At 42.5% G+C, this 26454-nt stretch overlaps 2 protein-coding genes across 8 annotated transcripts in view; both read right to left on the bottom strand.

Moving 5' to 3' along the window:
- The window catches only part of zmp:0000001174 (retinoic acid-induced protein 2), a 20753-nt gene extending 13144 nt beyond the window's left edge, over nucleotides 1-7609 (bottom strand). The window contains exon 1 of the mRNA XM_050055111.1: nucleotides 7434-7609. The gene's annotated coding sequence lies outside the window, so the exon portion shown is untranslated. The remainder of the gene's footprint in view (nucleotides 1-7433) is intronic.
- An 8671-nt stretch (nucleotides 7610-16280) lies between these two features.
- nhsa (Nance-Horan syndrome a (congenital cataracts and dental anomalies)) overlaps nucleotides 16281-26454 on the bottom strand; it is a 95282-nt gene continuing 85108 nt past the window's right edge. For 6 of the 7 annotated variants that reach the window (XM_050054998.1, XM_050055000.1, XM_050055001.1 and 3 more), the window contains 3 exons: nucleotides 22953-25760; nucleotides 22065-22191; nucleotides 16281-21814 (listed from right to left, as the gene is read on the bottom strand). In XM_050054998.1, coding sequence (XP_049910955.1) covers nucleotides 21184-21814; nucleotides 22065-22191; nucleotides 22953-25760 — 3566 coding nt within the window. In that variant the 3' untranslated portion in view covers nucleotides 16281-21183. The remainder of the gene's footprint in view (nucleotides 21815-22064; nucleotides 22192-22952; nucleotides 25761-26454) is intronic. The other variant, XM_050054999.1, reaches the window with a different exon arrangement.

Genomic DNA, 26454 nt, shown 5'->3' with positions numbered 1-26454 from the left:
CTCACATCTGCCCACAAGACATTTTCCAACTTTTTCTCTTTTTTTTTTTTACCTCTGCTTCTCACAGTTCACTCTGTTTTTTTTGTTTGTTTGTTTTTTAACCCAGAATGCACTGCGCTCTACATCACTTCCTCTCTTTGGTTCACTTCCTCTCTTTGGGTTCACTTCCTCTCTTTGGTTCGCTGGAAAGTCTGTCTGCATTTCCCACTGTAAGCAAGCCGCACCAGGGTTCACTTGCAAGTGAACTGAGACCCCCAGTTTTCAAGTGGACCAGGGTTCGCTCGTTTGGTCCACACCAGAGTTTGAATGAGTGTTCACACCACTCCAAATGAACCGAACTATCAATGAAAGTGGACCAGGGTTTGTTTAAAGTGGACCAACATTGAGCATAACGTTTCCTTTAAATAAAACCTGTTGGACAAATCATCCTTAAAGCCTCTCCTTATGTTTTTCTCCTTATCTTGGTCTTATACTTAAGAAATTGCTTAAAGTTCGTTACACTATTGCACAGAGGACATTAGAAACCAAAGTAAGTAAAAAATGTTCCTATCGTGCTCATTGCTTCATGTTTGCTGTTATTTTCGGATCAAATTAAATTTTCAGTTTGTTCTTTCTTTTATCTAATTTCTCTAGAGGTGTGATTTGTTCTTCCATCAACCAATTTAGATTTTATCAGTCCAACTTTATAAGAGGATACTTAGGCGCGACAACAGGAAGCCGAGGCTATCACGAGTGCACGTTCAAGCAAACAAATGGTCTCCATGGAAACAGTAGAATTTTACTGCTGTAAAATCTCTTTCAGTAAATGACTACACATCTTTCCTTGACTAAGGAAACCTTTTAAGAGATTCTGTGTAACACCCTTAAGTAATTTCATCAGCTAAGGAAAAACTAAACCTTAAGGGCTCTAGTTTCCCAGCGCAGCGCAGGGTGGTGCAGGGTGGCGCTGGGTGGCGAACCCCGCGCAGAGCTAGGCGCGCTGAGATGGGTGTGGCGGCGCAGCAGGGGGAGGTGTCGACAGATCCAGCTTGGCGCAGTGACAGTTTCGTGCCAAAAGGCTTCGCTAAAGGTGCGCTAAAAGCTCGCCAGCTGAAACCGGGTCTACTGTCAGCGCAGGGGGAGCGCAGCCGGTGTAATACGAAGTTTGGCTGACCGGCGGACAGTGCGCACACGTCACCAAAACCTCACAGGCAGGTTTCCAGAATATCAGGCACATTAACGATGCAATAAATACCCAAAAAAACACTATTCAATGCAACTATCTGCAATCAGCACATAAATGTATCTCTATATCGACTGTCCCGTCACATCTGATGTCAGATCAAAGGGGATTGGCACCGTTTGGCACGTTTGGCACGCGTAATGGAAACCCAACCTGATTTGATTAACACAGCTGCAAACTAATGAGTTCACATCCCTCTCAGCCAACCACAAACAGCCACAGCATCAGATAGGGAGTATATATTCAGCATCTGTCATCTTAGAAAAGTCAAAAGAAAAGAAACAGAGTGAGACTGCGAGAGAGAAAGAGAGAGCGCGCGCGCACGAGAGAAACGCAACATTGATTTACAATTGTGGTGACCTCCTCCCAGGCTACCTTTGCATCATCAGCCCGTGGAGGTCTGCTCGCAGTTCCGTATATTCGGACACTGCGAGCTTGGACCTCCCGGACCAAAACATCAGTTTCCTCCTGGGAGAAGTTTGGCCGTCTGACGCTGCTGCTCTCTTCTGCCATGGCGAATTGAGTAAACTCTCATTACGCCTTCGCGCGGCGCATTTAAGGGCGAGGAGAGGGGCTCATTTGATTGGTGTGATGTGTGTAAAACCCACTCCACGCCTTCTCTCCTCCCTCTTTCCGACTTGCGCAGGTAGGAGGGACGGAGGTGGGAAAGAGGAGTAGCTGTGCCAGGCGCACGGTGTGCCAAACTTGCAAAATCCGCCTGGCCACACCCAGTTGGCGAAGCACAGGTGCGCTGCACCCCCGCCTCACCCGGTCTGCGAAACTAGAGCCCTGAGTGTCATACTTAAGGAGCAAATTTAAGGTGCTTTGTGCAACAGGCCCCTAGATCTTAAGTTTTTAGAGAAAAAAGGTGAGCACACATTAGCAGGTGCTGGGCTAGTGGCCCATTGGAGAAACACTTACTTGTAACATGAAGCTATTTTACTCAGTGTTTTCACCAGCTGAAATCACCTGGTCCATTTGTTTTGGAGAGGAGGAGACCTTTGAGGATAATTTGGCTCCCAGTAAAATCCTCCCGAACACTGAAGGAATCCTAACCAGGAGCAGTTTCAGCTGGTTGCCATCCTCACTGGTAGATGCCACTAAATCCCTCTTAAATCTGACACACTGCTTCGTTAGAGCTCACTTATATAACCCACATCCTGGTGGTCAGATATGAACTGCTACCATCACCTCTAGCTGAATCTAACACCTCTTAAACAGCCCGAGTGAAGCTGTGATCAGGCACACATTCAGAATGCGAGGTCTGAGGTTTGTCAGAAAATTAAACAGACATTAATAGCTTCAGGTTAAACATATTAATCTGCCTAAATCCAGCTTGTTGACAGAGTTAGTTTCTCATTTCCACATGATGATATGATTTGCAGATTAGGTTGTTAAAAATAGCATCAGTGTAATGCACTTTCCATTAAATATGAGCTAATGTTGGAAACACGCAACACAAACAAACCTGCAATCTGGGTTTTAAGTACTGATAAGACCTGCAACACATCTAACGCCGTTTGTACCTCCCATCTGTAAGAGGTTTGTGTTCACTCACCAGTAACAGCTAATTGAGTAAATAGAGACGTAACAGAGAGCCAAATGAAATCCCTCCCCTGTCCCCGTTACTGTAATGATTTCCACATTTCCTTTTTTTTCTTTCCTTGCGCAAGTCAACAGCAGAGAGAAAACAACAACGCCTAAACTTCAACTGCATTAAACTGCACTGCAGTCCAAATACATCTACTCTCTTTCTCTGCCCGTCATGTTTCCTTATTCTGGGTTTGATTTGGAGCTGACACCAGAGGGAACAAAGCACCGGGGATGGATGGAGCACGGCTGATGATCTAAAGGTCATCGCCCTCGACACCCCTCCGCTCCAATAGCCAATTACATCTCATTAGAGAGACACATGGAGCCTCATCATGAGCTTCACATCCTCACACTGCTCTCACATCAGTGCAGATTTTCTTTTATTCGGCTGGTTGTCCTCCAGCTGTTCTCCTAAATGCCACAGTAATAGTCAAATTTGATGAATAATTCAACACTTCTAATGCACACAACTGGAACAGTAATCATTGGGATTATTGCCTCACTGTTTTACACAGTTTGCCACTGAGAAATCCTCATCGAAGGGTAAGATGGAGAGAATATTTAACCAAATAACCTCATTAAAATGCATTTATACCGAGAGTTAACACCGCCGGGTCAAGTATTGTTATGTATATGAACTATAGTGTGCTCATTAGCAAATAGGTGGCTGGACAAGACCAGTGGATGTAAATGTTTAGAGGCTGAGGTATAATTTGCACTTTTCAAAATCCCACTTGTATAAACATAAAATCTAATATTTTTTAACCACAAAAATCATGCTAACAATGCTATTGTGTGGCCAGCCTTTAGATTCTGGCTGAAACTGTTAATTGAGCTGCTGATTTTGCTCTGATATGCTCAAAAGAAGCCACAGTGGAGCAGCATATTTAGCACATTCACTTGTATTCTGGCAGAATTTAACATAATGACCAACTTCATTATCTCACAGATTTTGTTTTGGTTACCGTAGTGCCTAAGGCCCCGTCTACACATACAAAGATATTTATAAAAATTGATATTTTCCTCCATGAATTGGCCTCTTCTCCATCAGCAAATAATAGCTCCTTTTACACTGCCTGTTCAAGATGGGAATATCGTGCCGATACGCTGTCGCTCCATTCTGTATGTAAGGTATGTTTGCGAAATATGGGGACAGAATTGTCTCACCTCTGAGCCGGAAAACAGTGCCGAAACAATATCTGTATAAACAGGACAGCTGCAGGATGGGATCATGGGCGGCACGGGTGAGATGTACTGATGATGTGTTATACGTGCGACCAACTGGGGGAGATTTAAAAAGTAATAGGTAGCAGTTAGCAGCTAACTCAAAGAAGATGTAAAGTCATGCTGTAAAGTAGTGTCTGACATGGTGAAGTTCTGTAATCTGATTTAACCATTTTTTAGCAACTGCCTTATTTACAACATGTAAAGGCTTCAGCACCAAATAGGAAGCAAGTAACAGCAAGTGGGCAATTTACTAATGTCGTAAAATAAAATGTTAAAGTCTCTTAACCCTTTGAAACCTGAGCAAATTGGTGCTCTTTTGATTTCTTTTAAGGCAATGAGCAACTAAAGAGGAAATGACCCCAAAAAATAACAAGCAATTAGTCAAGAAAATTAGTAAAGAACAAAAAGTTAAAAACAAACAAACAAGGAAATGACCTGGAAAGAATGCTTAAAAAAATAGAATAATTCTGTAACATAATTTTAAATGTAATAATAACGATAATTATAAATAAAGTTTTTCCCAAGCTTTTTTCTTTATATTTAAATAATGTTAAATAAACTATTATTAAATAATCTATTTTTTTTCTTTTGCAATTTGTTGGGCGTTTCTTACCAAGTTGCTCGTTGCCTTTATCCCCATGTTTCTGAAAGACATCACACCAATCTGCTCAGGGTTCAAAGGTTTAAATACATGTGAAAGGTGTCTGAAAGCAGCACAAGAAAAGTGATGTCGCTCCAGATTTCAAAGGGTTGAGCTTGTGTTTACTACTTATGTTAGGCATCCAACCAAAAACCCATTTACAAAAACCACCCTCTTCGAGACGAGGGAACCGAGAGTGCTAAAATGCTAACTCATATAAAACCGATTGCACAAACCATCCTTAAGGATGCATTCACACTGCCGCTATTTAGTCCGCTTTAAACAAACCCTGGTCCGCTTCCACAGATAGTTTAGTTTGTTTGGAGTGGTGTGAACGCTCATTCGAACTGTGGTGCGGACCAAACGAGCGAACCCTAAGGGGATGGATTTCCATTTTCGGTCCTGGCCAATCGATGAGTTTTCTTCTTCCTCATGCTTTTTTCTTCCTGGTCAGTGGTCATTTCGTGACTGCGTGACTGCGTGACATTGTCCAGGTGGTTTGGTTCGCTTTAAAAAGTGCAGTGTGAAAGTGAACTGAACCAAATAAAGGTGCGAAATTTTTCAGCATTCCCTGCCCAATCGAACCGAGTCCCCCGGACGATCCTGGTGTGAATGCATCCTAAGTCCCACCCCCACTGGTAGGGAAAACAATTCATCGCTCTCCACTGACTGTGTTGCATGAAGGTGCCTCCCTGTCATTACTGTCTGCTAGCAAACAACACAAAAATACATATAAGCTGTTTTGTGGTGGGACACACTACCAACAGGCATCTGCAGGAAGATATTAGAAAACTGTGACACCCTGACACTCCGTATATGTGCAGCAAGCATTTGGTTTAATCTAACTAAGCTTTGTAAATCCTTGTTTTGATCATTGTTAGTTTAAATGATGATCTTAACGGGTGATTGGATCGAATAGGTATAGATTTTAAAGTATGTCACTACTGGCCATTCAGTGGGATCATTCCTCTAAGATAAGTAAGTACCAACACATTCTCACTCCGACCTCATCGCATATCGACGTTTGGTCATGGACCTTCCACATCCCGACACGACGGGAAAGGTACCCTGGGTGTGTTGGCTGTTGACGTTCTGGGATGCCGTGTCAAGTTCTGCCTCTTACATGCATTGTCTTCTTTCAAAATACACTGTTTTCACAAAAATTTAACCTCTACATACAGTCTCTTTCAAAATAAATGCACATCAGTGCAACAACGTGAACTGACTCTTTTTCCTCCAACAACTAATGCATGTGGTTAAGTGCAGGAAAAAAGAACAGGGTTTGGCTTTACAATCTTACAGGACATGAACACCGGCCTCCCAGGTGAAAGTTGGTGTGTGTTGGACCCAAGGTGATATGTAAACTCATCTTCATTGGTCGACTACAAACATGACGTATCATCTGAAACATGGAAGTAGCTACATGCCCATTAGCCCACAGCGTCATTAACAGGCGGCTCGCTCAGTGTGTGACGTGCACTTGTAGATAAAATATAGGCCTATAATTAATGAAGGTTCATTAGTACGGTTTGTATTTCTCTGTAATGTAGCACAGTGTTAACAATGTTACTGATACTATTCTTTCTCACACCTTCAGCTCAAACCACCAAAATATATCATTTAATAATTACATTAATATTGTAAACATGCTGGAGACTAGTCGACGAATGGCCCTAAATGATGACTAATGGTCGACTAGGAAAATTCTTAGTCGGGGGCAGCCCTAGATTTTTTCCTCCTCCCATCTGTGGCGCCCCCTATGGGTGATGGCATCCTTAGCATTCACCTATACTGCCTATGACACCGCCGGCACTGGCGCTTTGTCTCTAAATATGTAGACAGGGCCTACATGTCTGTAGAATTGCAAGAAATTAAATTTAAATTGCAATGTTTTCATGGAGGAGGACCCAGACACCCTTCTACTGTCTCTAAAATTTAGGTTACGCCCCTGTTTAGAGATATCAGTGAGAAGAAACTGAACATTTAAATTAGAAACATTATAAATTGCTCATGTGTGAGTAAGACATATGAAGGTGTTTGTGCAGAAGCTATTTTCTGACATCAGCTCTGTCATTGCCCATGTGATGATGGGACACCAGTCTATTGTACCAGGCCCTGATGTGACACCGCCGGGTTCATCTGAGGATATATGCCTTAATTCTCCACTCGTGACATTTTTAAACCCCCACAGACACCGTACACACTGTGACCGTGCTCCCAGACACATCTGCGTGTTGTGAGGCCGCTCACTGATGAGTCTGGTCCCTCACACAGCCGACGGTTCGCCATGAAAAGCAGGGAGGCTGTGCGCCGTGTATGCGCACGTCTCCACACATCACACGGCTGGAACATGAAAGGCTGAGGGGCGCGTGACGCTCCGCTTCCATTAACACACCAATATACGGCACCGTGAGGGGTCCTCGCGCTCAATCATAACACGTTATTTTTAAAGTTTCCGTTGGTATATTTAAAAAAACGAGCTCGCGCTGACAGACAGTTGGCGTTAAACGAGCCGAGCGAGCTGCGCAAATCACCTTTAAACACGCAAACACGCTTTAAAACGGTTTAAAACCGAGCGCGTGCTACTGGCTGAATAATTCCTGGTTAATCCACGTGCTAATGTTCAAACGAATTAATGTTTAAGCGACGCAGAGATGAGAAAAGCCTCCGTTCAGCCTGTCTCATCTGCTGCCCTTTAATCTAATTCTGCCATATAAAGCCAGTGTAACACAGACACTGATATTTACTCACCTTTGGATCAGAGAGGCTCATCAGCAGCTCTGCTCACCTGCTGACCTCCCTCAGGTGTCTCACACTCACACCACCAACACTTTAGAATAAATACATAAGCCTTATATTTATCTCTTCATTGCGGTCTCGTCGTAGCGACTCCAGACTGAAGCTGCGTGCGCAGCACCGTCAGCAGCGGGTCCTCCTCCTCCTCCTCTACCTCCTCCCCCATCACCTCCTCCTCCCTCCTCCTCTCTACACAGGGACACAGGAATTAAATAAATAAATGAATAAATAAATAAATTTTGCCAAAAAAAAAAAAAAAAAAAAAAAGTAGGCACAATCATTTATTTTAATGGGTGATCAAATGGAAAGATAACCACACAACTTGAACTAAAATAAATACATGAATAAATTAATTAAATAAATTAAATTAACCCTTTGAAACCTGAGCAAATTGGCTTGGTTTCTTCCAAACACATGGAAAGAAGGCAATGAGCAAAGAAAGAAGAAATGACCCCAAAAATTAGCAAGAAACTGGTAAAAAGAGAAAATTAAAAACAAGAACATTAGTAAAAAAAAAAAAAAAAAAAAAGAATGGGAAGTTATAACTAGCAAACAAACAAGGAAATGACCTGGGAAAAGAGCTTTAAAATGATAATAATTCTGTAAAATAATTTTAAATATATAATAATGAAAATTAGAAATATAGTTTTTCCCTAGTTTAAAAAAAAAAAAAAAAAAAATTCTAAATAAATTAAAATAAACATATTTTGCGATTTGTGGAACATTTCTTCCCAAGTTGCTCATTGCCTTTTTCCCAATTTTTTGAAAGAAATTGCACTATTTATTCAGGGTTCACAGGTTTAAATTAAATTAAATCAAATTAAATTAAAAACTCGTATAGTTAAAAAAGTGTTCATGTCATGTCAATCTAAAAATGTGCTTTATTTTAAAGCTTTATTTTACAGGTCTTTCTTTATTCCAAATAAAACTCCACACATCACCTTAAATATAAATACGTAGTTTGGTATTAATTATAGGGAAATGACAATGACAGTTGTTTGGGGGTTTATTATTATTACTATTATTATTATTACTACAGAGGAAGAAGATATGCTCATGGACAGGCGCATCGAGCACTTGGGAGTTCGGTGCCTTGCTCAAGGGCACCTTGGCAGTGGCCAGGAGGTGAACTGACACCTTTCCAGCTACCAGTCTACACTCCATATAGGGACTTAAACTGGAGGCTACAAGGGTCTAACTTTACAATTTTACTTCAAAGGAAAAAAATCTTATTTCTTTAACACAATAAACTGAATGACTTCCCTCATAAATCTTCCAAATATCTATCTATCTATCTATCTATCTATCTATCTATCTATCTATCTATCTATCTGATGAAATGTCACAGTGCATTAGAGTATGTGTGTGTTCAGAGTAGATTTTGTGCCATGTATTGGTTTGGAAGGAGTTATGGGGGCGGGGACATCCTGCACCATCTTACCCTAATCCATTTAATCCATTTAATTACTATTGTAACTTGGGCAGTGGTTCCCAACCTGAAGGTCGGGACACCCACAAGGGGTCGCCAGTTAAGTCTAAAGAGGTTTGGATAGGAAAGCAAGAAACATGCTGTGTATTCTTCACCACAAAATTATGTTTATTTCATCGGATTTTTATTAACTCTTTCTCCACGCCTTGTGATTTATTTGATTATTTTATATATTTAGATTATTTATATATATTATTATATTTATTAATCCCACCTCAGGGGACTTCACACATCACTGGGCGCTCAAGAGAGAGAAACAAAAGAAAAAGGGAAAAACATGACTGAGTGATGAATAAAACTAGACAAAAAAATTGCACATATATACGTGAAAAATACAAATAATATAAAGTAAAAATAGAATAATATAAAATCTATAACTGCTATAGACTACTATTCAATAATACATTAACAATTCCTTCATATTTGTTTAGCTTTTATTTGCATCCTACCTCCAACAAAAATGTCCAAAACCCTCCAGAGAGATGACTCAATCATAAACCTCCCATATATTATAATGAAGATAAGATCCCACACATAGGCACCATTTAGGAGAGATACAGGACGACTCCAACATGAGGGTTTCACACTGTACTTTATTCTTTCATTTCACACAGTGCTCTCGGCAGTATCAGCCTGGCGAGTGGCTGACGACAGACGCGGAGGAGAATGGAGTTTGGCAGCTGCGGATGAAAGTCTGGTAGTGACAGGCCCGGGTGAGCAGGATCCCCTGGGTCTCCATATCAGTCCCAGCCAGCCTCAGGCTCTGCCTCGGGGCCCCGGGGCCTCTCATTGTTCCACAGGGAGGCTGTTTAATGCACTATAATGAGCCTCACAATATACCCTGGTGGCCTGGTGGTGACTTTGGTGTGGTTACCTCCTCAGTGTTCCTCCCCCACCCTGTCTGCAGTCAGTATTACTCACATGTAGAGATACAGCACATCAGGGCTGAATGAGTGGCTGTGAGGATGCACCACACTGTAGGACCAGGACGTCTCTACCAAACCATTAATATCAGACAGATTTCCACCTTTAATGTGGACGGATATTCAACACAGGTGCTCTCGTCTAGATAATGCAATGTGTGGATCAGCTCCAGACTGTTTCTGGTACATTCATGTTACACATGCTGATAGGATGTGTCACTAGACATAAAAATCCCCAAACCAAGGCTGAATGATCGTTAATGTTACCCACTCATCCCTTCATATGGATTACAGGACCTACATTTCTAATTATTACTTATATATAAATGAGTTATCTGAAGGTCCTTTGATTTCGCTTTGCATTTAGGGATGGTACACTAATTACTGGGGGCTGAATCTCCTATTTAATTTTATATGTGATACACCATACATACATTTTTTTTTGTCATTTCAGTTTGCTAATTCAGCCTGATGCTCCTCATCTATGATTGTTAGCAATTAAGCTAGTCTTTGGCCACATATACAAACATGGTATCAGTTTAAAATGGCGTTTTAAAATAAAAACATTTCATTTCAGAATTAATCTCTGTCCATATTAACACACCTGAAATACCATATCACATGACTATTCACACACACTGGGTATGTGCATACTGAAGTAAACAGGAAGTAGATTGTCTACTCAGTGATTGGTTGCTTAGTTACAGAAAATACAGCAGAGATGGTAAAAAGTAAGATCAGAGATTCCTTTGGAGGTGAAACTGTTACTATAAGTAATATAAAAGCATGATTTATACTTACCTACTCAGAAGTGTAACTACACATTGCAATGACGCAGACCTCCTGTTTATTTCTGTAAGCTGAAACCATTTCCCTCAGTGGAAACGAAGCTTTTATTTACTTTTGTTTCACAGATAAGAAACAATAAATCGTGAAGACAGTAAAGCCTCCACTTAAATAGCATTTTAAGTGTTTGAAGACAGTAAAGCCTCCACTTAAATAGCATTTTAAGTGTTGTTTGTGATTTATCCTGGCTTCATATGAGCAGAGGAAATCTCTGCTAGTTCCTAGGCTACTTTATACAATGTAAAATGCCATAGGCTGGTGCTAATAACGCTAGCATGTTGTATTTGTTTGGAAAACGTGTTTAGTATAAGACAGTTGTTTTGTGTGAATCTTATGAGTTGTAATGGAGACAAATTTTGTAATGTTACCTTTGTTAAATGTCACTGTTGTCCCTGGTTTCATGCTAGGCTAATTTATACAATGTAAAATGCCATAGACTTGTGCTAATAACGTTAGCATGTTGTATTTGTGGAGAAAATGTGTCGAGATAAAGACAAGTGTTTGTCTGTGAATGCTGCGAGTTATAGTGAAGCTGATTTGTGTATGTGTGTTTGAAATGGTCTCTATTAAGCCATGTTTAATGTGTGTTTAATGTGTGTTTTGAATCAACTAAACTTTACAGCACTTCACAGAAACCTCCGTCGCCAACTAGTGTTTTGGAGGTGCAACTGCAGAGTGACAGAGAGAGACCACCACACAAAAACAAATGCTAGCAAAGGCAAAGGCTAAGGCTCTGCGTAGAGCTGAGTATAAAAGTAAAAACCCATCTTTAAAATGCTATTTCTGGGGCGTCGGTAGCTTAGTGGATAGTGCCGGCGCCCCATGTATAGAGGTGATGCCTCGCTGCAGCGGTCGCGAGCTCAACTCCGGCTTGCAACCCTTTGCTGCATGTCATCCCACCACTCTGTCTGTCTCCCCATTTCACACTGTCCTGTATAATAAAGGCAAAAAGCTCTGTTTCCACTGAGGGAAATGGTTTCAGCTTACAGAAATATACAGAATATACTATATGTCTTGTAGTTACATTTTTGGGGAGGTGCATGTCAGGCTATGGTGTAGCAGAGCCTACGTCGTATGTACATCATCGATTTGATGCAGGAGTATAAATCGAGCGCAAGTGACCTTGAGGAGATACAAGGCGGTCAAGGCAGCAGAAAATCAGCCATCTTTTTTTTCGTCATCTTTTTTCCCATTGACCAATTGGATGCTTTGAGAGGTGGGCTTTCTGTGGTGGTCATGACAACTTTACAGTTGAAATGATGGAGTACGCTCTGCCTGGACATTTTAGGAACTAGATACTAATTACTGTGAAATTAAAATACCAAAAAACAGCAGATTGATTACACAGTAGGTTAGTGCGAGGACGTGATGGGGTGGTTGCCTGGCAACAATAAAAAGGTGCATAAAAAGCCTTTTTTTTACTCGTGACATTCGATTGTTTTAAAAAAGGCAGTGTGCTTCTAATTTTGCAACCTGCAGAATGCTGCCTGTGTGATCGGGGCCTTACCTTTGTTTTCAGACAGAACACAAAGCAAATTTTAGAGGTGGCACTATTGCATACTAACCCAATGAAAATATTTGATTCGGTGCAAAGTTGATCGAGTGACAGTAAAAGATCTGCATGAAGTTCTGTGTCATCTGCGAATGGTAAAACACTTTTATGACATGGTGTTATCATATAGGATAAGAAAAGAAGTTAGATACCACTCCCACTCCCCCACCCATCTAATAATTTTCACACAGTCCCTTAAATCTGCAGCAAGTAAGCACTGAGAAGCCGTGTGCTTCTTTTGAAGGTCTCATTTTGCCTTTGTCCATGTTCATCAGACGATGATTAAAGTCATGTTGGGCTGACATTTGCTTTTAAGGCCTATACAATATCTGCTGTACTGTCCACAGAGCCAGAGGGCGAATCATGACACAAAGCTTGCTGTACGACACAAAGACAAACACTGAAAGAAAGAACGACATCTCTGTACTCAACCACCATCGAAGAGGAAAATAAGAATCCTGTTTTCTCTTGTAGACTTTTTGTGTGAGAAAGTCAATAAATAAACCCCCATCAAAGCTTGTAGGACATTTCCTTGTGGTTGGCTTCTGTAGAGCCGACCTTAGATCAGCTGTTCATTCTCCATCTGTGCACATTACATTCATATTATTGCGATACATCCCATATATTTCTCTTGAGAACGCAAACACTTGATTTCCGCACTCATGCCAAGCCACTCTGTCTCCAGTGTTAATCGAGGTCAGGGTTCACGGTCACTGTGCCCCTTGATGGGTACCCACTCGGGACACCAAACAGTCTGCGGCTTTGTTTACCTTTTTTTCCCCTTCTCTTACAGTCTCAGATCAGTTGACAGGCGCTCACTGAGAACAAGGCGGTTTTGTCCGTTTGACATTCGCCAGAGCAACAAAGAGAATTCACACTGACTCCAGAGCTGGAGCTCGACCATGAGTGTGACACAACACATGAGGAAATGACATGGTTAATGTAACCACAGCTGAGACTGGAAGCTGGTATGTGGAGTGGAACCAGCTCAGACTTGTTAAGATGATTTCATTTAATAAAATAAAATCTCAGCTGTGTTATTCCTTGGCTCAGAACACAAAGAGGCCTATAATTTACACCCAATTTGCATTAAATTACCCGGCATATCCCCGAGGAGTCAGCAGAGAACACCCTCTAGTGTTTGGCTACAGTCAGTGGAAGCTGTGCTGTTTGTTTGTGATTCAGAATATTGCTTAAAACCTCCATATTGTTTTAAAAACACAAACCAAACACATAAGGTGCTTAAAAACATGACAGTGTAAAAATTATTATATAATTACTCTTAATTTGGTTAAGAATGCAAAATAAAAACGTGGTTTGAATATGAATCTATGAGACAATGTCAAAGGGCTGAAATTTAAAGCTAATTTTTTTGTTAAAACTATTAATTTTTATTGTCTTTTCTGATTCTACCATCCTGTCTTTTGTTGTTGTGAGATTTGGCGCCATCTTGTGAATAAAAGCTGACACTGCAGCCCAGGAAAGAACACCAGCTCTCTGATAAGTGTTTGTCTTTATGCCAAATTTAAACCTCATGCGGATAAAATTTGTATCTTAACAAGACAAAAGAAGCCACACAGGCCTCCAATAAATTTATAAGAAACACTGAAAATGTTCCTCAGCCCTCTCATGCACGAATTGCTACAATCTATGTCAAGTTTTTTTTCTTAAGTGCTGAAAAGCGTAAAAAAAATTATGAAGTTAATTTTTTAAATGATGCATTTTCATGGAGTTTTTCCACATTTCCACTCGGGTGGAGAGCATGCATTGCGTTTTAAACTAAAAAATATAAACCATTCAAAAAATTATATATATATAGCATGTGAATCTGTAAAAATATATTCAAATGCTGTTAAACTAGTTTGTTTAAAACAAATTCTAATACTGTTCAAAGCCACGCAAAGCATTGACCTTTGATCCTGACTCCTCAGCTCCTAGAAACTCCTAAATATTGTTTCTGTTACAAAAAGGGTACTTTACCTTCTAATAACTTAATCAATTTATTGTTACTGCAAAGTCACTGCAGATAAAGTATTGTCAAGAACAACAAAGTTGCTGTAATCGTATTAATTGTAGTTGAAATATAGCCACCGATGCATGATGTCCAGTTTAGTGGACAGATGATTAATTGTAATTTCCTCCTCAACATATGATCAGTATTTGGAAATTTTAACAACTGTATTACTCCTTAGATGATACTTGATATTGACAGATTTTACTTACCTGTCAGGGTCTGCTATTGTAGAGGGACTGGCAAGATATTCTTGAGCTGCATAACATTTCTTGCTTTCCGTCGGCCATCTTGGTTTTGAAAGATTTGTGTTGCACTGACAACACCTGTCCAGTGGGTGGCGGTGTATGTCATGACGCACCAGGGTCCACTGTAGTGACTTACATGCAACTACAACATCAAAACCCATGTGTATACAAGAAAATGGCTCTTAAATAGCTGATCACTGTAGTGGCCGCTATATGTGAAAGGGTTAAGTGCACAAGTTTTATCTGCCCTGTCAGTGTTTTAATATTCTACATTATTAGGTTCACATGCTTTAGGGTGGAGATCTCATGTTATGGTTGTAGCTGGTTGAGATTAATTTATAATAATGCATCATATTTTGTAAACTGATATGTTTTGATCTAAAGTAACTGTTAAATAAATGCAGCGGGAGTATAAAATGATTTGAAATGAAAATACTCCAATAAATGTACTTAGCTACATTACACGTGTTACATTTTTTCACAGGTTTAAGTTACAGATTTAAGACTTTTATGCACTCAGTAGGTACATTTCTTTTAAATTTTGGTCGCAATTTTGTTAAAATCTGTGTCAATGAGTGCTTCTAATATTCTAAGATAATCCATCCACCTGACAGGTGTGGTGTATCAAGATGCTGATTAAGCAGTATCATTACTACACAGGTGTGCTTTGGGATGGTCACAATCAAATCCATCCATCCATTTTCAAGCGCTTATTCAGGGCCAGGTTGCGGGGGCAGCAGGTTCAGCAAAGTACTCCAGACATCCGAGGTGTTCCCCGGCCAGATGATGCATTGTTCTGCTGGGAAACCTTTGGTTCTGGCATTCATGTGGATACCACCTGACATGTTCCACCCACTCAAACACCGTTGCAGACCAAGTACCCCCCCTCATGGCAACAGTACTCCCCAATGGCAGTGGCCCCCCAGCAGGATAATGCACCATGCCACACTGCAAACATGGCTCAGGAATGGCCCAAGGAATGTGACAAAGACCTCAAAGTGTCAACCTGGCCTCCAAATTCCCCAGATCCCAATCTGAATGAGCATCTGTGGCACGTGCCATTAACCCACCTCACAACCCACTGGACTAAATGGATCTGCCGCCAACGCATTGGTGCCAGACACCGCAGGACACTCCCAGAGATCCTGTGTCCATGCCTCCACAGGTCAGAGCCAAGTCTGATCCAAGGAGGCCCCACCTTGGATTAGGGGTACATCTGGGGTACCGGCACATCACAAGAATCCTTGAGCAGATTAGGACCTGGGAAATTTAGAAGCCAGGTTGACACCTTGAGCTTTGTGTCACGCTCCACAGGCCATTTCTAAACAGGTTTGTGTAGTGTGGCATGGTGCTTTTATATAAACTCTCCAGTGTGTTCTGGGTCTGCCCCGGGGCCTCCTACCAGTGGGACATGCCCGGAACACCTCTAACAGGAGGCGCCCTGGAGGATCCTGATCAGATGCTTGAACCACCTCAACTGACCCCTTTTGACGCAAAAGAGCAGCAGCTCTACTTCGAGCTCCCGCCAGATGTCTCCTCACCCTATCTCTAAGGCTGAGGCCAGCTAATGTTGTGACACCAGGGGGCGTGCTGACTCACTCCAAAATGTGCAGTTTTATGTTGAAAAATAAAAAGATATTTACAAAACAAGAGCTACAGAAATGCATTTTAAGGTCACAAACCTTAAAAATAAAAACACAGAACATCACCACAGACCCAACGAGTCATTTTCAAGGCAGTCACATTTATTTGTCTTCTTATACACATTTGCTAAGCAGCCTGTTGTGCTAGCACTTGGCTTTGATAGGATTTACTATGGGATTTCCACAATGCTTACTAAAAAATAAATACAAGACAAAGTGTTCCACAGCTCAAAAATATACAAAGGTTTGAAATCAATGTAAACTTTTTTTTTTACAGAAGAAACAATTCAACAACCTCTGTGACATCTCCAAAAGTTATTGTATTTACACGTTTGTACAAAGAAAAAAAAATACAAAGCTGAAACCTACAGTATGCAGAGGTCGATGTGAAGTCCAAATGAAATGCATCTAGTACCATAAGTTACTGTGATTCTTCTTTAGTATCTGTTTCAGTCAAGTAAACGAGAAGAGATAAACAGTTTGATGCTGCTAACGTGTGCACGTCCTAGCCTTTGGCAGAAGCATCTACTCCACTCCTAAAGCGTACTCAGAGTGTGGATATTATTCAAGGAAAGTCAAACAGCTCCATGTAAAGGTCTATAAATACCTCCAGGTACAGCAAGAGACAGATGAAACTTCACAAACATCACTTTATCAGTGCAAAAAAAGAAAAAGAAAAAGAAAGAAAGAAGGTTGGAATGAAGGTTCACAGACGTAACCCTTTGTGTACCCTGTTACATGACGTTGCATCAGTACGGAGTGTCATTAAGGCCAAAATGAAGTTGATATTTACAGTGTACCTAAAGGGAAGAAATATGGCTACAGAGATACTTTTGCATAATGGCTGAGCACCATCGCTGCATCTATATACTTATAATATTATTGTGAATACGTGGGACGAAGAGTGCCAGGGTTACAACTAAACCTCACTAGTATGGAGCTGCAGCAGTGACAGCAAGTTTTGGTACAGAAAAATAAAACACAGGCACTGAAAATGACTTTATTTTGATATTTTTTTGCATTCTGATGTTTTCCAGTAACAATATTCTGATTGTGTCGGAGGTTTTTACAATGACGGCTGTTCAGTCTATTCTTTTCAGTTTCAACTTTCTGTCACTGTTTTCGTGTAGAGAAAAACTGACAATGACAAAAAGAATGACTCCAGAATAAAAATAAAAACAAAAATTGCGAGGAAGACAATCCAGGCACTCCGAAAAAATATACAAAAAGCAGGGAAATATTAAAAAGCCTTTGTTGTAGAGGCTAAATCATTTAGAGAGCCAACATTATTCGACCACTGCGGAGTGCCTGAATTGTCTTCCTGTCAATCCAGTTGTTTCCCATTCTCCACGAGCACCTGACACGAGGTTTTGATCTACATTTGTATATCCTCCTGAGACGTGAACTTTTGTTTGGTATGCTTTTTTAATTTCTCCAAGCTATTTGGGATCAGTGGGACTTCATAAGTATATAAAATGAAACGTCAACAATAATAAATTCCCAATGTCTTTAAATTGGTCAAATTTGTTGTCATATCAAACTACGAACATTATTAATCATAAATAAACACGTTTCAACCATAAAATGTGATCAGGTTTTGGACCTTGTCCACTTTTGTGTCAGGATCAGCTGCAGACTAACTTGGCAGAGATGGCCGCCATCTTGGTTTTACATGGATTAGTGTATTGTGCTCTTACTACCACTAGATGGCACAAAACGTGTCCACAATTGAGGACAACAGGTGAAAGGTCACGTATGAGGACACAGGGTCTCAGGAGGACATACAGAGCAACCAGTCGTCTGTCTTCTAAAAACAAAAATCTGTTTTAATGCCCGTGTTTCCCTTTTCAACGTCAAATTCTACCTTTCAATGCCAAAACTTCCCGTCACTGTTCAAGCTCAGTACACCTGTAGCTTATGACTGCTCATGCCATCTTCTAATGACACTAAGGAGTTGCTTTCCTATTTGTCTCAGTGTTTCAGTGTCTGAAATAAGATTAAAAATGAATTCGTCTCTTATTAATAAAATAACTATCTGAATAAAATACGTTATTCCAGCAATTCATTGCATTTAAAAATGTCATTTTTAGTTTATCTAAAGGTGTAAACCAAATCAGGGAGTGTACGGAGATTTTCTGCATCATTTATAAAAATAAATATATTTAGATTGTTGCGACAGAAAATACAAAACCGTGGCAGGTTATATTTTTGAAGGGGAATAAAATAGTAGAGCCCGACCGACATATAGATACTGAATACTGACATATTGGTATCAGCATATATGTTGTCCAATATGCACTGATATGAAAAGTTTTCCTTATTCAGTGTTATTAAATTCCCAATGAAGCTTATAATTTTTGACAATTAAGTTTATTGTTAAACTTGAGGAGTAATTGGACACATGCGTATGTACATAGTTTTTAAAAATCGAGTAGCGGTCGGGCTCTGTACCAAAAGACGAGCATTTGGTACGAAACAGTAGCAAATGCCACATCCCTAAATCCAGAATGATAACCTACTCTTTCATCCTCCATCAAAAGAATCTCACTAACACTCCACTTGCTGAGGCTCTCGCTGCTTCGTCACTTACTGTCTCTTGTTAAGATTAAAATAAGGCATATTTGATCCTCCTGAACACTTTCCACTTTCTGCCCCTTTCAACGATTCATAAACACACTGAATCAGCAAACCAGAAATGACCATTATCACGTTTTTAAAAAACTCCATGATCCTCCTTTTTTCTTTTACAGCCCTCCTGTTTCCCCACCTCTGACTTTTTGATCACTTTTTCGTCTCCCATGTTTAAACACCTGCTCCCTTCACGTCTCCTAAGATTGTCGAGTTAGTGCTTGGCTTTGACGTTTCCTGTCTCACCTCAAATTACTCATCTTATTGCGTGAGAATTTTAAAATGTTGTAGTAGTAATTTATCTTTGATATAATTTACAGCACGCTGTTAAAAGGACTGTGTAAAATATACAAACACGTCATCAGTATGAAGAGATGCTTTGAGGCTTCACATTTTATTTCCACTGCTGTTTCTTACACAGTGTTTGTCCTGATGATCAGTGAGGGAGTATCAAAAGTTATTTCTATAACTGGCTTGAAGACATGTTAAAAGTGTGTGTGTCTAGTTGCATAGGTATTCACAGAATACATACAGGTAATCTAATATATTCTATTTTTACAAGATAAAAATGTCAAACTGTGAGAGTTGCTTCAAAATGCTAGAGAAATCTGACTAATATTTAACATTAGAGGGACAGTTTGGGCTTTTTGAAGAGGGGCTGTATGCGGTACTGAACCACAGTCAGTGTGTTACGTACAGGAGAAGGCGGTCGGCACAGCAACAGTTTGGAGAAGCAGACAGGAAAACACACTCTCACTCACAACTCATCAAATACAAATGCTCTGTCAGTGGCCTGCCATGTCAACATATGACCCCCTATGTACCCACCTGCCTCAGTTTTGGATGTTCAGGGGCAGCGTGTCGATTCACGCTCATCTCTTTTCAAAATAAACTTCTGTTTTCACAGGAAATGCACAGTTTTTGCGCATTCAGTGCATAGTCTTTTTCAAAATAAACTTTGAATATAGGTTAAAAAAACTTTAGTTTTTAGGTTTTCTTCCTCAGGTTTAGTCAACAAAAGCAAATAAGTACGTTTGTTACTAACTTCATATAGTATACATCACTAGCGTAGTATGCTACAGCTACTAGCACCCTATGTTGTTTTCAAAATAACTTGATTGACTTTTGGTTTCACACGGGACACAAACGGCGGTCTCCTGGGTAAATACAGAGTACCATAAATTCCCCTCACCTCCCCTCCTGTCTGCTCCAAGTCGACTTTCTCACGCTTGATGGATGCTGCCACCCGGGGCATCTCATAACACCACTAAAGGGTGCCTCAGTGTGTCAGCGTCTGACGCCGATGAGCCACCGACCAAACCTCAGTTTTTGATGAGTTGGGAGTGAGACCGAGACCAGGGCTATCTTTCTTTACTGTCAGACATTCATCTCTCAGGGGGGACTTAAGCCAGACATCACTGAGAAAAACAGTAATTTAACATCACTGAACACAGGAGCTGCTGGTCTACCGCTGCCTCAATTGGTTAGTTAGTTAGTGTTAATTTGTGACTTTGGTTAGTTCAGATGCACCAAGGTCACACAGTAACACAAACACACTAACTGATCAAGGCAGCAGTAGACGAGCAACTCCTGTGTTCAGTGATGTTAAATTACTGTTTTTCTCAATGGAGTCTGGTGGCTTTGAAGAGAGCATAGATGGGAAAGTGAAGCTGTTAACATTCCCCCGTTGGCAGTGAAAATACTCTAAAAATACTGCACACTTAAACTGACATTGAATATTTTAGGTGACTGAAATACGTTTTGCTGCTGCCCCTGTCCACAGCAGTACACTGCTTTGCTTCTGTGTCAGTGCTCCTGTCTGCTTCTCCAACCTGGAGCGTGCCGACCGACATCTACTGTAGGTAACACACTGACTATGTATAAGTGCCTCATGCAGCCCCATTTCAAAAGAGACAAACTATCCCTTTAATATACTATAGCAGGACTAACGGCAACCAGTTGTACGTGTTTGTGCCACAAACTGACCAAAGAGTAGTTTTCTGTAAAATGTTTTGCTCATGATTTCTATATGTTTCTAACTAAGCTGGTTCCCTGTTTCTAATGCTCCGTGTTCAGATCATGAGGATATTTCTTTAGAGCTACTGTGTGTATAAAATATTTTTGAACACAGGTAAAAGTGTTTAAAGTATCCACAGAATAACCAAAAGGAAACATCTATAAAACTCAGCCACAATTAGTAAATTCATGATTATTTTCTTAAACAAAATCCCTACTGTTCTGCATACGTTAACATTAACCTCACCACATCTCATATATATTAGAACTCATTCTGGTCCATTTTGTTTTTTTTTCACTGTAAACTAACAAAATAATTTCATACCTTCCGACACCTCTACTCTGTTTCCTACGTGGAGCCCTGTGATGAGCGGTCGTCATGAGGACTCCCGTCTGAGTTCTCTGTCTCGCCCTCAGAGATCGCTTGCATGGGCGCTGAGTACAGTCTGCTGCGCATGCCGTATCGGCTGCTGTTGGCGGGTGGGGGGATTCTGGAGCGGCCCTGCCTGGAAGCTGCGGATGTGGAGAAGGATTTCGGGGAGAAGCCCTCAGCGTTGGCTTTGGGATAGGGACTGGAGAGCTGATCTGGTCCTGATTGGTGCTGCTGATGTTGCAGGGGAGAGGCGGGCTCCTCGGGCTGTCTTGGCGACTCCATCAGGGAGTCTCCAGGAGATTTAGGAGAGATGGGGCTCTTGAGGATCTCCGTCGCTGACATGCGGTAACTTGACTCGGAGCGACTGCCCTTTTTGAGCAACAGGAGTTTGAATTCCTCGTTGGAGGTGCTGGACTTCTTTGCATTCCTGTAGATGGGACCGGAGACTCTGTGCAGGCCTGGTGGGGTGACAGCAGAGGAGGGGGACACCAGTGAGACGGGGGAGCTCACGGTGCTGCTGGGTGGCGTGTTCCCCGACGCAGTACTGAGCCGGTTCCTCACATTCAGCTCAGTGGAATCCTTCCTGCCCAACACTTTCCTTTTGGACCTGGAAATGAAGAAATTAAGAATCTCTGTTAACTGTTGTAGATGTGACTAATGTTGGCCACACACTAGAAGAGTTTGGAGAAACTTTTTAATGACTTGAGTCTCACACTCTCTCACAGCTAAAGACAATGGAAGTTTTGTGCCAGTTCACCTCCTGGGCACCACCAAGGCGCCCTGCGGCAACACACTGTAAACCCCAATTGCTCCAGACGTCCTCCTTCTCACTTGAAATGTGGCTCTTATGTGCTCACCTGTGAATCATAGCAAACAGATCCTCAGTGGTCCGAGCCTTGGTGGGGGACAGAAATACGCTGTCATCGTCTGGCCTTGACTCATCACTCAGAGGGGACACTGTGTTGTCACTGGGTGAAGAGTCTGCTAACGGAAATTAACATGTTCAGTTTTGGCACAAAAATAATTGGTTACAGTTAGGAAAAGATCATGTTTCAGCATAAAAAAAATTCACGTTCGGTGGCACAAAAGTTGCTGGAAAAGCAGAGACGGGTCTGTGAAAAACACCGAGGTTTGGTGGGAGAAATGCGGCTGGGAAATGTCGTGATGGGTCACCAAAAAACGACCGGATTGGATTTGAACAGTGTCACTTAAATCAGTACTCAGCGCCCATTTTGGCTTGTCCTTTGGAAAACCACTGATTTAGGTGACACGCCATCCGCTGTCCCCTCCACAATGACAAAAATGAGCTTATACAACATTTATAACATTTCCCTCTGGTGATTGGGCCGTAGAAACACCAGAAACAAAGGAAAGGTCAAAAAACAGCAGCTTTAAAAACAAATACACAATTTTGTGTTGCATATGTTTTTTTCTTTCCTGTGAATCTTCATGTGACCCTTCAGATTTATCATGCTCTGCACAGTTTACAACATCTGTGATCCTGTACATCAGGGGTTTCCCAGCCGTTTTTACTCCACAGATCATTATAGATTGATAATTTCATAGTGGACTGGTCGGCTGCTCACAAGTAAGCCTTGATACTGAGCAAGAAACTGACATAACTGACAGAGAGAGACAGCAAAAAGTAAGAGAAAAGACATTCAAACAAAAACTAATAAGTAAATACAAGACAATAAAACTAGCAAATGCTCTGAGACTGAATGGCGTGAACAGTGAGTGTCTACCTTTACTGAAGTAATCCTCTGTCTCTGCTGTGGACTCGTCCTTGCCGTCCTGGGAGGCACTCTCGGCTGAAGCACCTGACGACTCATGTTCCACATCTCTGCTCCCGTCATCACTGATCGAGCTCTCTTGCAACGCCTCTGATTGGCCGTCAGTAGCAGGCACTTTATCAAGACCGTTGGATCTCTGTGGTGAACTTTGCTGAACAGAGAGACCTGGTGCTTCTTCTTCAGACGGCTCAGTTCTCTGCTGATCTAAAGGCTCCGACTGCGAGCTGCAGACAGCTGTTTCTACTACCTCTCTGCATGCCTCTCCTTCATGACCTGCGGTCCTCTCAGGGACGTCTAACGATGGCTCTGACTGCAGTGTGAATGCCGTCATGCTCTCTAAAGGAGCCTGCTTGTTCCTCATCTCGTTCTGACATGCTGCTTCTCCGTCTGTGAGCTCTTCGTTTGAGGTAAACACGGACTCATACGACCCCTTGGTGGGCGTGTGATGTGAGTTGTGTAACAGGGGACTCTTGAGCTCTACAGATTTACTACAGGAAACAGTGCTAGTTAAGTTCACAGTGGGACATTTGAGTCTGGAAGTTGTTTTGTCCTCGTGGCTTCCTTCATGTTCCTTATTGATGGATCGGAGCTGTACTGAGTGCAGCACTGAGGGTGTGATGGACATGGGGTGGGCGTTAAACACCTCTGAGTTAGGAACAGCGACAGGTTTGGCTGTCACTGCAGCTTTTTGTTTGTTTTGGTGAAGCATCTGAATCTGCGTCCTGTACGCTGAAGCCTTGTTGCTGCTGACACTGTGAAGGGCACTTAAGTCGAGGTGGGTTGGAGGGATTACTGGCAGCTCCAGGTCTCTCTTCGAGGAGGAGGACAGCGACTGCAGCGACAGCGACGAAAGAGAGGACTTCCTCTCAGGGACTTTGGGCTTCCTCTTGCCGCTGGATGGTGACAGTGGTCCAGGAAAGAAGGCGGAGGGGAAGGAGGAGGTGGGGGTTTCTGACTGACTGGAGTAGCCGCTGGATGGGCTGGCCAGGCCTGCCAGCTTCTCTGGAGACTTGAGCTTGAACTCTCCCTCCACTGATGGAAGTGAGGGGGTGGTGGCTCTGGAGTCGGACTGGGACGTCTGAGACTCGGAGCTTTCCTGTGACTTGATGCATTCAATGACAGTTGTACCTGTTGCTGTGCTAGAGTTCGACAAAGATCGGTATGGGTCACTGGATTTTAAATCGTTCAGGAGCCACAGATCTGCATAGTCTGACTGTACAACCCCCTCATCCTTAAACGAATGTGCATCTGTGGAGCTAAACACGCCTAAGTCAGGTAGATCAGCTGACTCCCCCCACACCACAAGGGGCTCTCTGACTAGTGAAGAGTTTTCTATATGACTTTGAGTGCTGGATAAAACCAGCTGCAGTTTCCTATCCTTGGAAGACAGTGGAAGTTGCTGCCCGCACGAAATCTTTGGTTCTTTATTGTCAGGGATGTTTCCCTCACTGCATATTTTTCTTAAGGATGAACTCCTCCTAGGCGGACACGGCTTCGCCTTTGGTTTTCTTAAAGAGAGGCAGCGCCTCCCCAGAGTCATGTGACCACTTGAGTCAGACAGGCCGCAATCAGAGCCCGAGGCTGCATAGTTATAAGTGAAGCTTTTGCTACCTTTTATACCACAGTCAAAGTGCATTGAGGTGTAGTAGCCTTCAGTGTCTACGGAGTAGTGTGAGACGGTGTCGGCTTTCTCTGACGGAGGTTTGTCAGAGTAGCTGCTCTCGCAGGTGGCCATGCTGGTGAAGCTGGGGCAGCCCAGGCTGCTCTCAGCCTCTCTGCTCGGCTCAGGGCTGAAGTCCTGTGAGCGTGCAGGGTCAGAGTGGGGGTAACTCCACTCCCCCTCGATGGGAGTGCTGGACCCTGCTTCCTCTAATATGTCCATAGCTGTGGAGGAGAAGGAGCCCGCCCGCTGGGTCCTGAGACCCTGGTAGTGGTCCAGCATGAAGCTAGTCTGGTCATCGTTGGCGTGAGTGGCGGCGTTGAGGGAGAGCTCAGAGTCACAGTGTGAGGAGCCCGTCAGAGGTGGAGAGGCTGCTGGGGGGATTGTCTCTGAGGTCTGTGAGGGGCAGGTGGAGCTGCTCCCGCTCCAGTTCCCACTCGAGGACTGGTGGTCCTCCTTATGGTCCATTTGTCCTCCCAGCACCCCCGCAGCTGAGACAGAATGGACGGGGCTACTGAAGGTGTCCGAGCTGGATGAGATCTCACAGCTGCCCATGTCGGCCTTCCTGGGCAGTTGGGATCTGGTCCTCTCCATCCAGCTGCGCTCCGGACTCTCTGACAGCTGCGTGTACTTGAGGCCCAGCTGGCGCTCAGACATGGCCTGATCATCCGTGCTCTCTTCTTCATCCTTCAGAATCAACTCTCCAGGTCCCGGCAGGAAGTCCTCAGCATTAAAGGGGGAGAGCTCCTCCTCATCGTCGTCGCTGTCGTGATGCCCGTTGTCTATCATCCGGCTCCCGTCTCTGGGCAGACTCCGGGAGCGCAGGCGTGCACCCACAGAGGCGGAGAACATGGCGTCAGCGCTGTCTGGCAGGCACAAGATGTTGCCTGCAGAGTGGGAGAGGGAGAGGGAGACTCCCTGGCCTCTCTGGGCCCTGATCCTCCTCCGAGACGGCGCTCCTGAGATCAAAAAGTCTTCTGTCTGGCAACCTGAGTCTCTGGTGCTGAGATGGCTGGCCAGCTCCTCGTTGGAGGGAGTGATGTTGGGACTGGCATGAACTATCACAGTCCGCTCTCTGGAACCAGGAGAGTCATCAGAGTCTGGAAGAAGAAAGAAACACTAAACATTAGAAAACGCAATTAAGTCTCAGATACAGCTATAGAATAAAAAATGAATAAAAATGGTGGTCGGCACGCCTCCAGTTTGGAGAAGCAGGCAGGAGAACTGCCTTGGGAGCTCAGCAATGTGATTTCCAACCAGACTCCATTGAGAAAAACAGTAATTTAACATCACAGTACACAGGAGCTGCTGCTCTACTGCTGCCTCGATCAGTGAGTTTATTTGTGGTGTTGTGTGACTGGTGTTTTAAAGGGTTAGTTTGGATTCAACACAGTCACACAGTAACACAAAAAAACTCACAAATGAGGCAGTGGTCGTGCAGCAGCTCCTGTGTTCAGTGAGCTTAAATTAGTGTTTTTCTCAATGGAGTCTGGTGGCTTTGAGGAGAGCATGGATATAGAACATAACATATGACTAAGGCAAACAACCTCACACAACGTCACTCAAAAAAATCTGAACTATCCCTTTAAACTTATTTCTCTGTATCTCAGTGTCTACAACATTCCCAGCTCAAGCCTGGCTGGGAACTTCTATTGCATGTCATTTCCCATCTCTTTCTCCTCTCACTTCCTGTCATCTCTCCACTCGCCCCTGGCTAATAAAAGCATGAAATGCCCCAAAAATATCTTAAAAAGCAGAACACACTAACACTGAGAATAAGCCTCACAAGCTGAC

Source organism: Epinephelus moara, chromosome 10 (assembly GCF_006386435.1).
Source record: "Epinephelus moara isolate mb chromosome 10, YSFRI_EMoa_1.0, whole genome shotgun sequence".
In the NCBI taxonomy this organism is placed as follows: Eukaryota; Metazoa; Chordata; class Actinopteri; order Perciformes; family Serranidae; genus Epinephelus; species Epinephelus moara.
This window is presented reverse-complemented; position numbering and strand designations above follow the sequence as displayed.